Below are 12,758 nucleotides of genomic sequence, written 5' to 3'. Positions count from 1 at the left end.
AAAAGGCCCAGGCTATTGTGAGTCATGCCACTTCTGGGCTAGTGGTTCTGGGTCCTATGAAAAAACAGGCTGAACAAGGCTTGGGTGGCAAGGCAGTAAGCAGCATTCCTCCATGGTCTCTGCACCAGCTCCTGACTCCAGGTTCTTTACTTTTTTTCTCTATATAATATTAATTATCTCAACTACATTTTCCTCCTTCTATACATACAGACTTTAGACTTTTTATGAAGGTCACAGGATACCAACCATTGCACTTTCCCTTGTAATGTTGTCAGAACATTAAGGCCAAGAACCATTATAGGCTGGTTCTCCTCAACACAAGATAAAGCTCTCCTCACTGTGGTGGTTTGAATTTATTTATTTTTAATTAGAACCTAAGTGATGATTTCCTCAAAAACTTCTCAGTGCTAAACATATATGACACTTTCATACATTAAACAAATGTGGTCATCAAAATTGTGGACGCTACTCTTCAGTAGAGTTTAAGACAGACTTATTGGTCTATGACAAGGAAGGTTAAGCAAAAGAGTAAGATAGGAAATTTCAAGCTCACAGAAGACTAAGTACTGAGCATAAAACATTTCTTCTTGTTAGGTTTGAATGTTGCATAATACACACAGCATAATTACTTGTGGGTCAGTACTCAGTGCATGCTTATTTATTTCAGGGAGAACATACAGTTATATATTACCTCACAAGCTTGCTTCTCCCATCCAAAGTGTTGTTTAGATGCCTATGCACACCTGTCTTACAGTCTGTCTTTGTGACATTAATAAGACATTTGTAAAATTAAGGCCTCATTTTCCAAGATTCTGTAAGTAGCCACAGTATTCATATGCTTCTAAAGCTACCTTCTAGGACACATAAGATTGGGATATTAAGAAGCTCATAACCGGTCCCCACTTGTTTATTCTGTGTTGTGATCTATCTGGGTATCTAGCATTGAGCCATTTTTAGACCCCTCAGGGCTTCTTTTCAACAGGTACAATGGTTACATCACAGGATAGATTTCCCAATATATCAACATATTCGATAGTTTAAAACATTTTTAAAAATGTCCAAACTAGGGTGGTTTTTAAAAATAAACTTACTTAAAAATAATATCCAATAATAATAAGCCACCAGAAAAACTACAAAAAGACATGCTTGAAACTTTCAACTACTCCTAAAATGGTCTGCAGGTGAAAGTGCAACTGGAAAAGGCAGATGGGGGAAGAGTGATTCTGTGTTATTTACAACTTAGGATATCCTAGAGAATGAGCTACAGAATAATTTACCATCTTATTACAAGCTTATAAGCGCTGCTATAAACTGAAAAGTGGGAGGAGCATAATAAAATGCAAACATTGGAGATTTGAAGATTTGCGAACTGGGAGAAATACACAAAATCAGATCTAGTAGCTAAACAACCCAAAACTATTGCGTAAAGAAGGACTTCCCTCCATTTCTTTCCCAGGGAACTGAGGTGGTAGGTTGGGGGAAACTGGCTTCAAGAATCTGAACTCATTGGTCTCGGTACCTCCCATCAGACACACTTCATACTGGTAGCTCTGAGACAGTGTCCCTGTACCGCTGATGTCCACGAGGTGGCCAGGAAAGTGTCCCTCAGGCACAGAGCAGCCACCCAGAGAGGCCTCCCTGGCCCTCCTGCACAGCCTCACCCCCACGAACAGCAGCACAGACAGGAGGAAGAGCGAAGACACAGAAGCCAAGGCAATGACCAGATACAACGTGAGCACATCCTCAACATCCTGTGCGGGGTCACGAGCCACCTCAGGTAGAGGCAGGTAGGGCTGGGAGAAGCCATCCACCACCAGCACGTGCAGAGTGACGCTGGCTGACCTAGGAGGCTCGCCATTGTCCTTGACCAGCAGCAGCAGCCTGTGCTTGGTTGCATCGCGCTCACTCAGCAGCCTGGTGGTGCGCACCTCGCCATTGTGAGCCCACACCGTGAACAGCCCGGGCTCCGTGGCCTTGAGCAGCTGGAATGATAGCCAGGCATTCTGGCCTGAGTCTTGGTCCACTGCCACCACCTTGGTGACCAGGTAGCTAGGTTCAGCCGCCCTGGGCAGCAGCTCAGTGCAGGGCGCAGAGGCGTTCTGCAGCGGGTAGAGCACAAAGGGCGCATTGTCGTTGTCGTCCAGCACCAGCACGCGCACCAGCGTCTGGCTGCTGAGTGCAGGTGAGCCTTGGTCTGTGGCGCCCACGCGGAACTCGAAGCTCTGCAGGGCCTCATAGTCTAAGGCCCTGAGCGCGAACAGCTGCCCGTTGTCTGCATTGATGGAGATGAGTGAGGCAAGGGGCAGCTGCGGGTCATGCGGTGGCAGCAGCAGCGAATAAGTGACGTGAGCATTGGAGCCTGAATCTATGTCTGTGGCGCTGATGGAGCCTATGTGCAGGGCGGGGCTGTTGTTCTCACGGACAGACAGGGTGTAGGAGGTTTGAGTGAAGGCAGGGGCATTGTCGTTGATGTCTGAGACCTGCACTGTTATGGTGTGCTGGGTTGTGAGCCTGGGTGTGCCCAGGTCGCTGACTGTGATGGTGATGTTGTACTCCGCTCTGCTCTCTCTGTCCAGCGCTCCCTCCGTTTCTAGGTGGTAGTAATTTTCAATAGAAGATTTTAGCACAAAAGGGAGGTCCTCCGGAATAGAACAAACCATCCTGCTATTCTCTCCAGAGTCCTTGTCTCGGATACTAAAAATCATAACTAAAGTCTCTGCCGTGTTTTCTGGGATTGGGCTGATGAATGACGACACAGTAATTTCGGGAAAATTGTCATTCACATCCATCACCTGAATTCTTACTGTAGACTTCCCAAAAAGTCCTCCCCGATCAGTAGCTTTAATGATGACTGAGTAGGATTCAGTTGTTTCAAAGTCTAAATAGCCTAGTAAACTTATTTCTCCAGAGTTTTTGTTAATTGCGAATGTTTTCCGGATATCCTCTGATGCATGGGAAAAGGAGTAGGATACTTCACCATTAATTCCTGAGTCTAAATCCCAGGCTGATGCAGTGATAATCAGTGAGCCAAGCAAGCTATTCTCTGGAATGTTCGCTTCATAGAATACATGTTCAAACTCAGGGGAGTTGTCATTAATATCTATGATTCTTACCCGAACCAAGGCTGTCCCAGACCTGGGAGGAGTGCCACCATCCAACGCAGTGAGGATGAGACTGAGCTCGGGCTGCTCCTCGTAATCCAGTGCCTTGTCCAAAACTAACTCTGGGTATTTCCTGCCATCCGGATTAACCCTCATTGTAATGTGGAAATGAGAGCTCTGGCTTATCGTGTAGCTTTTTACAGCATTGGTCCCTACATCTAAATCTGCCGCACTTTCTAGTAAGAACACAGCACCAACGGGGCTGTTCTCTGGGATTTCTAGAACCATTTCCTTCTCCAAGAATATGGGGGAGTTGTCATTTATATCCATGACCTGAAGCTCAACTTGCAAGATCTGTAAGGGGCTTTTCATTACCACTTGGAAGGGCAGCACACAGGGCTCCATGGAGCCACATAGCTCCTCCCGGTCTAGCGGTTCGCTCAGGAGCAAATCTCCTGTATTCACGTTCAGTTGCAAGGGCAGTTTGTTATAATTAGAGGCCACCTGAGGCCCTCGTGAAGACAGCTCAGCGACCTCGAGCCCCAGGTCCTTTATCAAATTCCCTACCAAGGCCCCACTCAGCGTTTCCTCCACCACGGAAAGTCTCCCAGGCTCAGCGCGTGCCTCAGACATTCCCAGTAAAACAAAGAGAAGCAGGACTTGCCTTGTCTGCAGATAGCTTCCCCCTGGGTTCTCCATAGCTCCTTCCCAGCAGGCTTCTGGCAGAATCACTTCTGGTCCACCATGTAATTCCGTAAAAGGTGCCCCTTGATTTGTCCACAGGATCCTCAGAATCCGAAGGATTAATGGTTTCTTGATAGCACCCTCATGGCTTGTTATTTCTTCCTAGTTTTCTGTGCTCATTTGGGCTGTGTGGCTGCAGCACTTAAGGTAATTTTTTCCTGTAACATTATCCTGCAGCGCCACCATGTGTCTTCATGGATTTTCACAGTTTGTGATGAATGCTACCTAAATTCCATTCACATCAAGTGTCCCCCAGAAACAAATATTTATTTTTATGTGATTACTAGTATATTTTTCATCAGCATTCTTTATAACTCATGGTGATGTTAGTGTTTGTTTTAAAGCACTTGTTAAGTATTTCAAGAACATGCTGTTGTTAGGTTTAACACATTCCTTCACCACTTGGCCTTGGTTAGACGGAAAGGGAAAGAGAAAGTGTCCATGGAAAGCTTCAGTGGTTCTCCGAAGGTTATGAAACTGGATTATCCAGGAGATGGTACACATTAAGGGACGTTAAGGGACAGTTTCTTACAAGTGACAAAAATTCAGTAAGTGGTGCACAAATACAAACATGTGCTGCCTTATGTAAAGCATACTCTTACTCCTAAAGCTGACCTCCTCCAGTTTCTCAAAATAGCCTGCCAATAACACAACATACAGAGGTTCAGGGAGAAAATGAGAGAGATTTGCTTTCCTAAAGAGAGCAACTATTTAATCTCCGATGGAACCAAGCAATGCCATTTTTTTTGCTAGTGAAGCAATATACAGTTACTTTAATAGAGCATTATAAGGATAGTTTTTAGTCACAGAGCCCAAAGACCTGCCCGTTGATTCCTTAACTCCAGTGAGTATCATCTGAGAAACATGGAGGTGTTTTAGCCCTAACTGAAGTTCACAGTTGCTACTGAAGGAGGATGCTGTTGGGACTGGATGCTAGGAACACATCAGTGATGTCCACTATTGAAAGCTTCAAAAGTGTCCCAGGAATGGATGAACAGTTGGGGTTGAAAAATGCTAAATTTGAATTGAATTTTTAAAGTATAAGTTCTATATATAGTTAAAAAAACAGCACAAAGATAGAAACTGAAAGATAGGTGGTCTGGATGGATGCACAGTTAGCCTCCTACCTTTAAAATGTCTCTTAAGCTGATAGAAGAGTAACAATATTGAGACCTCACTAAATTAAAGTGCACAAGGTAGCACACACGTGTTTAATGGTAGAAGGCAGATGGAAGAAACTCATAATGAAGTTCCGGGAAATGGCTAAAACCCACCGCTAGAGATAGGGCAACCAACACACCTGTCTAACAGTGCCATTTACATACCAGATTCAGAGAAATGGGAAGATTAAAGTTTATCATGTGGTGAACAAGTTATCATTTGAAAGTGTATTTACAGGAGTGTTGACGTCTCTGTCCTCAGTGTCTACAGAGACAGAGGCATCACTTGTGGTAGAGAGTGGGCAGCTGATTTGAAAACATTAGCAGATTTTCTCTAGGCTTTGGCATTTAAGTAGTGCTGAAAACTAAGGAAAGTAGAACTTCAGACTTTGAACAGTGAGACTTCAAATCTATTCTCAAGCACCACTCCCAGACTGCAGGAAACAAGGGACATCCCAGAATTCTCACCTGGAACTGTGAAGGCTCAAATACATTCTTACACTTACTGATGTGGCTCTTTTTACACAATACCTCTATGGTAACATCAGAGTGAAGTCTTGCCATTGACTCCTGCTTAGTTACAAAGCGCTGGTATCCAGTGTTTTATGCAGTTTTCTTTATTATGATAACACATCCAATGCCTACATGATATATGAAGGGATGACAACAGGAAGTAGGAAGGCCCAAACCAACATGCATGGCCATATTGTTCAGCGAGTAAAGCCACTTTCTATGCAAACATGGGGACCTGATTTTGACCCCTAGTATCTATGTAAAAATCCAGATGCAGTACTACATATCTTTAATCAAAGCACAGACAGTAGATGTAGACAAGAGAATCAACACACACACACACACACACACACACACACACACACACACACACACCCCTACAAAGTAAAAAGAAAAGAGGAAATGCGTATAGTCAGATGGAAGAAAATGTCTCTGGTAAATGTCTGATTAACATCCTCAGAAATAGAAAATCTAAGGGCAAAAGTTTACTAAGTATTATACTTACATCTCCCACGACTCTGTGTGTTTCAAGTGCATGTACCCATCTCATGTTAATAACATTTGTATGCAGTATGTGTTCTTGTTATCAGAAAAAAATGGATTAAAACTGGGGTATTTCGAATTGTGTGTGCCTTTAGTCTCAATATACAAGAGATACAGTCAGAAAGACTGAAAAATTGAACCTACCCTATACTATATAGTTGAAACTCTGATTCAAAGGTGAAAAAGGAAACAGAATAGATTACAAGACTTTAGTGCCCTTTACAAACCATATAATTTTGGTTAATTTCTTGAACTTCCATGACTTACTCTTAGTTTTAAAAATGAATATAGAATACTAATAATACTGTATAGTACATCTTCATAATATAGTCAAAGAGGGTAAATTACAGATAGGAAAAATATCACATTTTCAGTGAGTACTATTTAAAAATAGGAAAACAAAATAAACCTTCTAAAATTAGGTATTTATCTGACAAAAGGAAAGCTTACAAATAAAGATTGAATGATTAAATAGCAGTGCAAGAAAGTAGAATGAGAGGCAAATAGAATGGAAATATAAAATGTAATGAGCTTAGAATCTTATAGAACTCCTCCAGTCAGTCAAATATTTCAGCTAGATTTTTAGAAAGTATAGGAGAAAACTTATAGCAAACTAAAATGAAGTTCTCTCTGAATTAATAGTCTAAACCTGGTAGTGTATATCCTTATGAGCAAGTTAACAAAGAATTAGCCCATGCTATGGTATTTTCAGACTACTGAGGGTGAGTTTTCCAGTGATTCCAGAATGAGTAGGAAAAATATTGCAGAAAATGGAATAGAGTTTAGAATGGAATTGTCCTTGTGAAATATGAGTCCACACAATTAAGAAAAGGAAAAGTGCTTTTTAAATCTGAAAGAGAAACTTTCAAATTATTCTTTTATACCCAGTCAAACTATCAACCAAATGAAAAGATCGCTTCACTATGTAAACTATCAAAAGCTGTCTTTTTTAAACTACCTTTGCATCTATTTTAAATAAATTGGCTGCCAACCAAGTAAGAAAGTAAACTCAGAAATGATACTGGGACCTATAAAAGGTGGGTTAGGTAGGGAAAGTATTAAAAGCATGACACCCATAGGAAAACAATCTAAAAGGAGAACTATCAGTAAAAAATCTCTAGGAAATAAACACTATTAATTTGTACATAATCTATTTGAATATCTGAAGGCAAATAGTCAATATTCAAGAGAAATATGATATGAAAAGATCAGTAGCAAATATAGAGGGTACAGCTCATGCTAACCCACTGCTTTGTTTGCTCACTTAGCATGGAAAGAGAGGGGCAGAAAAATCATTAGCAAATAGAAATTTAGTCAAATCTAAAATAGTAACTATCATCTCTGGGAAAGATGTTTTCAAGAAAGGAAAGATAATTGTACTGCACTACTAAGTATGTATACATAAAACATCATATTGAGATGGACCTTAATATTAGTTTCATTTCAGGGATGATACTCATCTAGGAAGACTTGAATTTTACCCTAGAAACCCACAGAAACAAAACTAACAACATTTTTCTGACAATTCTACAGGTATCAAGAAGAGAAATGTGCATCTTGTGTGTGTGTGTGTGTGTGTGTGTGTGTGTATGTGTTTGTGTCTATTAATGGAAAATAGGAGCAGTAAATAGTGGATGACACATAAAAGCTGTTTATCAAGATAAAGTCTAAACAAACCACCTGGAAATGTATCATAATTGAAGAACAACATGTAGAAAGAGACTGGACTTAAAAAGCATTTTCTCTGTAACCTTTAATTTATCTTAGTTTCTAAATCTGACAATTCATTGTTTCAACATAAAATGAAAATTATCTTTTCAACAGTTCATCATGAGTGTCACACAAAAATTTAAATGTGTTCAAATTTATGTTGATTTTCATGCAGAGTATTACATTGTATTTTCATTACAGGACATGATCTGTTTTGTATGTCAGCAAGAATGAACATTAGAAAGAGCTCTTGTCAGGTAGTGGCTCATGCATTTGATCCCAGCACTCAGGAGGCAGAGGCAGGTGGATCTCTGTGAGTTTGAGGCCAGCCTGGTCTACAGAGCTAATTCTAGGACAGCCAAGACCACACAGAGAAACAAAAAACAAGCAAAGAAACAAATGAGCTCTTAAGGGGAATGGGTGATAAAATAGCTGTGATTAGAAAGCAGAATGGGGCACTTGCTGAGAAAAAGAAGGGAAGCAGTGAGGCAGCAAGGGTTGGGAGTGAATGAGACTAAAACATGGCACCTATTTGTGCAGAAGTCATGCTGAAACCTGCTCATTAGTACGCTAGCACAAAATTATCAGAAACATGGGAGGGGACTCCTAGGGAGGAAGAGAAGTAACAGCAGTTGCAGGGAGATTTGGCAAGAGATTTATAATAAACATGATGCATGACATAGATGCATAAAACCGCCAAAGAGCAAACTCAGTGAAAGTTAAAAAAAAAAATACAGCTTTTAAAAGTGAGTATAAAGTATGCCTTGCTAGAGATAGAGCTCAGTGGTGGAACAGTTGCTTAGCATGCAAAAAGGCTCGAGATTAAGTCATAGGGACAAAAGAAGACAAAACAGTAACAACAAAACCCAAACCTCGGTTTTCTGTAATGAGAAATGATAGCAAATTATTGTACACGATAAAAGAATCAAAAGCCTCAAACTTAGAGCAGTACATACTCTATTTTAAAAAAACTAAGCACCTAAACAAACACTAAAGTAAAAACACTGTAAAAATGTAAATGTGACTTACTCGGTAGTTGAAAACAAAGTTAGTTTTGTTGTGTAGCAACTACTACATATGATAACATTTATATGGCATCATCATACATTAAATGGAATGAAATGTTACTCAAAATTAAATAAGAAACTTCAAAATGTGGGCGCTTCATCACTACCTCTCTGGGAACCATGAGCGTGAAAATCAGGGTAAGTTGGTTTCAAGAACTTGAAATCACTGGTACCTCCCATTAAACACACCTCATACTGGTAGCTCTGGGACAGGGTTCCTGTGCCGCTGATGTCCACCATGTGGCCCGGAAAGTGGCCCTCAGGCACAGAGCAGACACCCAGAGAAGCAGCCCTGGCCCTCTTGCACAGCCTCACCCCCACGAACAGCAGCACAGACAAGAGGAACAGTGAAGACACAGATGCCAAGGCAATGACCAGGTACAGCGTGAGCTCATCTTCATCTTGCGCGGATTCGTGCGCCACCTCTGGCAGAGGCAGGTAGGGCTGAGAGAAGCCATCCACCACCAGCACATGCAGAGTGACACTAGCAGAGCGCGGAGGCTCGCCATTGTCCTTGACTATCAGAAGCAGCCTGTGCTTGGTTGCATCGCGCTCACTCAGCAGCCTTGTGGTGCGAACCTCGCCATTGTGAGCCCACACGCTGAACAGCCCGGGTTCTGTGGCCTTAAGTAGCTGGAACGACAGCCAGGCATTCTGGCCAGAGTCGCGGTCCACTGCCACTATCTTGGTGACCAGATAGCCAGGCTCAGCAGCCCTGGGCAGCAGCTCGGTGCAGGGTGCAGAGGCGTTCTGCAGCGGGTAGAGCACAAAGGGCGCATTGTCGTTGTCGTCCAGCACCAGCACGCGCACCAACGCCTGGCTGCTGAGAGCAGGAGAGCCTTGGTCTGTGGCGCCCACGCGGAACTCGAAGGCTTTCAGGGCCTCATAGTCCAGCGCCCTGAGCGCGAACAGCTGCCCGTTGTCCGCGTTGATGGAGATGAGCGAGGTCAGGGCCAGCTGCGGGTCCTCAGGCATCAGTGAGTAGGTGATGTGGGCGTTGGAGCCAGAGTCTGAGTCTGTGGCGCTGATGGTGCCTATGTGCAGGGCGGGGCTGTTGTTTTCCCAGATGAACAGGGTGTAGGAGGTTTGGGTGAAGGCAGGGGCATTGTCGTTAAGGTCGGATACCTGCACTGTTAAGTTGTGTTCAGTTTTGAGCTTTGGTGTTCCCAGATCGGTGACTGTGATGGTGATGTTGTACTCAGCTCTGCTCTCTCTGTCCAGTGCACCATCTGTCATCAGGATGTAAAAATTGTCTACGGAGTGTCTTAGAAGGAAAGGCAAATTTTCTTGAATGTAGCAAACCGCCTTTCCATTTTCTCCAGAGTCTCTGTCATTAATCCTAAAAACTGCCAGCACGGTTTCAGGAGAGTTCTCAACAACTTCGTCGACTAGTGATGACATGATCAGTTCAGGGCGGTTGTCATTGATGTCTAAAACCTGAACTATAACCACACATCTCGCTGCAAGGCCCCCACCATCAACTGCCTGTATATTTAACTTATAGGACTTTACCAACTCATAGTCAAGCAAGGCTCGGAGCATGATTTCGCCAGAGACAGGATTGATTTGAAAGGTTGCTCTAATATCTTCGGAAGCATCAAAAAACGAATAGGATACTTCTGCATTGACTCCAGAGTCTACATCTTCTGCGGAGACCTTAAGAACAGCAAGGCCCACTGGGCTGTTTTCTGGAGTCTGGGTTTGATAAACTTCCTGGGGAAACTGTGGAGCATTATCATTGATGTCCAAGACCACAATACGTATGGCGGCCGTCCCAGACCTGGGTGGAGACCCACCATCAAGCGCTGTGACTGTTACACTGAACTCCTGGTACTCCTCCCAATCCAGAGCTTTGTCTAGCACCAGCTCTGGGTATATCTTCCCTTCATCGCTGTCATGAATTGTAATATGAAAAAAAGAGTTGGGGCTGACAGTGTAGTTTTGAATGCCATTCATTCCTCCATCTGAGTCCTGTGCTCTTTCTAATCGAAATGCTGCCCCCACCTCTGCATTTTCTGGTATTTTTAAAATCATCACTTTGTCCTGGAATGTGGGTGAGTGATCGTTTATATCCACAATTCTCAGCTCAGCCCGGTAAATCTGAAAGGGGTTATCCATTAAAATTTGGAAATACAGCATGCAGGGCTCTGCAGAGCTGCACAACTTCTCCCGGTCCAGTTTCTCATTGGTGAGCAAATCTCCAGTGTGGGAATCCAGGAACAAGTGCTGTTGGTTGTCATCAAAAACCACCCTAGCTCTCTTTGCAGCCAGCGCTTCCACCCCTAGCCCCAGATCCATTGCCAGATTCGCCACAAATGAGCCCCGTTCTGTTTCCTCAGTCACCGAATAACGTCCAAACTCAGCACCTGCCAAGCACAGTCGCCCAAACAGAAAGAGAAATAGCACTTGCCTTTGCCTGGGGAAGCATGATCCTCTGGCTGCCATTGTTTCTTCTTTCCTTACTATAGGTCTCAGCCACATCTCCCAGCAGTCATAAACTCCAGATGTTCCACCTATCTGGAAGGATCTAGGGTATTTTTTCCTTTCTCAGTTGCGAGGAGCCCCAGCTTTTCCTCCAGCGGTTAGGATTTTCCTTTCGTGCATGTGTGTGTGTGTGTGACTTCTATAAGGTGCAGCCTCAGTTTAATTTTCCTTGCATCTCTTTAGCCTGCAGCGCCACCATGTGGCTATCAACAGATTTTAGCTGGCTGTACCCAATTTTTGTGTCCACGCATACATCCGTATTAAATCTTTCCTGTAGCAGCTTATATTGGTTTCTTAATTTTTAATTTTGTTTGTTTTGTGAAAATAATGTTGGGATAGGCGCCCATTCATACTGGTTCTCCACTGTTTCATGGAAAAGTTACCATTCTAACAGTTGAATAAAGGGGTTGTAACATTTTACTGCTATATTTAACTCCATGCTACTTCTTTCACCTCTGGCATCAGCTAATGCAAACAAAGGGAAAATTGTGAACATGTCTTCTAATAATGTATCTCACAGTTCTGAAAATGTGGGCACAGGAACACAAGAAACAGGTAAAAGAAATCTCTGTCACACGTTCCTCAGGAAGCTTATTCAAATTCGATCACATCCCTAAACAGAAGCACCACTCTGCAGCCAGACCTGTCCCCCTCTACAATCACACTGCCCCTCCTCTGCACCCAAGTATGTATGACTGTGGCTTATGCACATACCTATGTTTATTATCTGAATAGTGTTTCTTCCAGCTCTATAAGACTCTTCCTCTCCTTCAATATGTAACCTATTTGGGGCAGGATAGGTGTCTTATCTTCAGTTGGCAAATTATTCAGTCACTAATGTTTATTGAATCAAAGGATTCATGAATGAACATAAGGAGGACACTGTCCTATGGTTTCCAGACCCTATCATTTGAAAAATCATATTATTTCACTTACTTTTCCTTCTTTTTGTCTTTATTTTCTTATACTAGTCTTCATCTATAGGGATAGAGAAAAGTCTTACCTTTGCTTAAATGTTCCTCTTAATGAAATCTAACATGATTTCGTCACTGTGCATTGAATAAAAAGGAGACCAAAACTACGACAAACCAACACATTCTAATTTGGTTGAAAGCACAAATATATCACTAAAACATCTTGCTTAATTTTTTATAGTCAAAGGCCTAGAATGTTCTAATTTTCCCATGATAAGCAAATGACATAGATTAAACTGTGGAATGTGTACATGAAAAAGTTTAGATAGAGCCCCAAACCCCAGCTCTGTTGAATAGAAAAATCACACAATCTAGTTGATGATAAACATATGCTGTTTATTCAACAAGGTGGGACTGAATTGTAAACCATTGAAAACTCAACATCTGTTTCTAAGGTTTCCATGCAGAACTAAAACAAATTATTAAAGACTTCTGTTTGATGACTTAGAATGCCAAAATTTG

The 12,758-nt window shown here is 42.4% G+C and overlaps 1 protein-coding gene across 2 annotated transcripts; it reads right to left on the bottom strand.

Annotated features, from left to right (window-relative positions):
- Nucleotides 1–1,353: 1,353 nt before the first annotated feature.
- LOC127204191 (protocadherin beta-18-like) lies at nt 1,354–11,808 on the bottom strand. 2 transcript variants are annotated; one of them, XM_051163125.1, is made up of 2 exons: nt 9,418–11,808; nt 1,354–1,928 (listed from the first exon to the last, which is right to left on the bottom strand). In XM_051163125.1, exons 1-2 carry the CDS (start codon nt 11,317–11,319, stop codon nt 1,395–1,397), a joined length of 2,436 nt encoding a protein of 811 aa, XP_051019082.1. In that variant the 5' UTR covers nt 11,320–11,808; the 3' UTR covers nt 1,354–1,394. The 2 variants fall into 2 exon arrangements, with proteins under 2 accessions (XP_051019082.1, XP_051019081.1); XM_051163124.1 differs by lacking the exon at nt 1,354–1,928 and having other exon boundaries at nt 8,754–11,808.
- Between the last annotated feature and the right edge of the window lie 950 nt (nt 11,809–12,758).

This window comes from Acomys russatus, chromosome 20 (genome assembly GCF_903995435.1).
Source record: "Acomys russatus chromosome 20, mAcoRus1.1, whole genome shotgun sequence".
NCBI classification, from domain to species: Eukaryota; Metazoa; Chordata; class Mammalia; order Rodentia; family Muridae; genus Acomys; species Acomys russatus.
Note: the sequence above shows the minus strand (reverse complement) of the source record. Positions and strands in the feature narration are given on the sequence as shown.

Excerpts from the sequence above, each read along its gene's own strand:
- LOC127204191 (XM_051163125.1), bottom strand. The coding sequence starts at position 11,319 with ATGTGGCTGAGACCTATAGTAAGGAAAGAAGAAACAATGGCAGCCAGA. Across the intron at positions 1,929-9,417 it reads TGTGGGCTCACAATGGCGAG|GTGCGCACCACCAGGCTGCT; the intron begins GTTCGCACCACA and ends CACAATGGCGAG.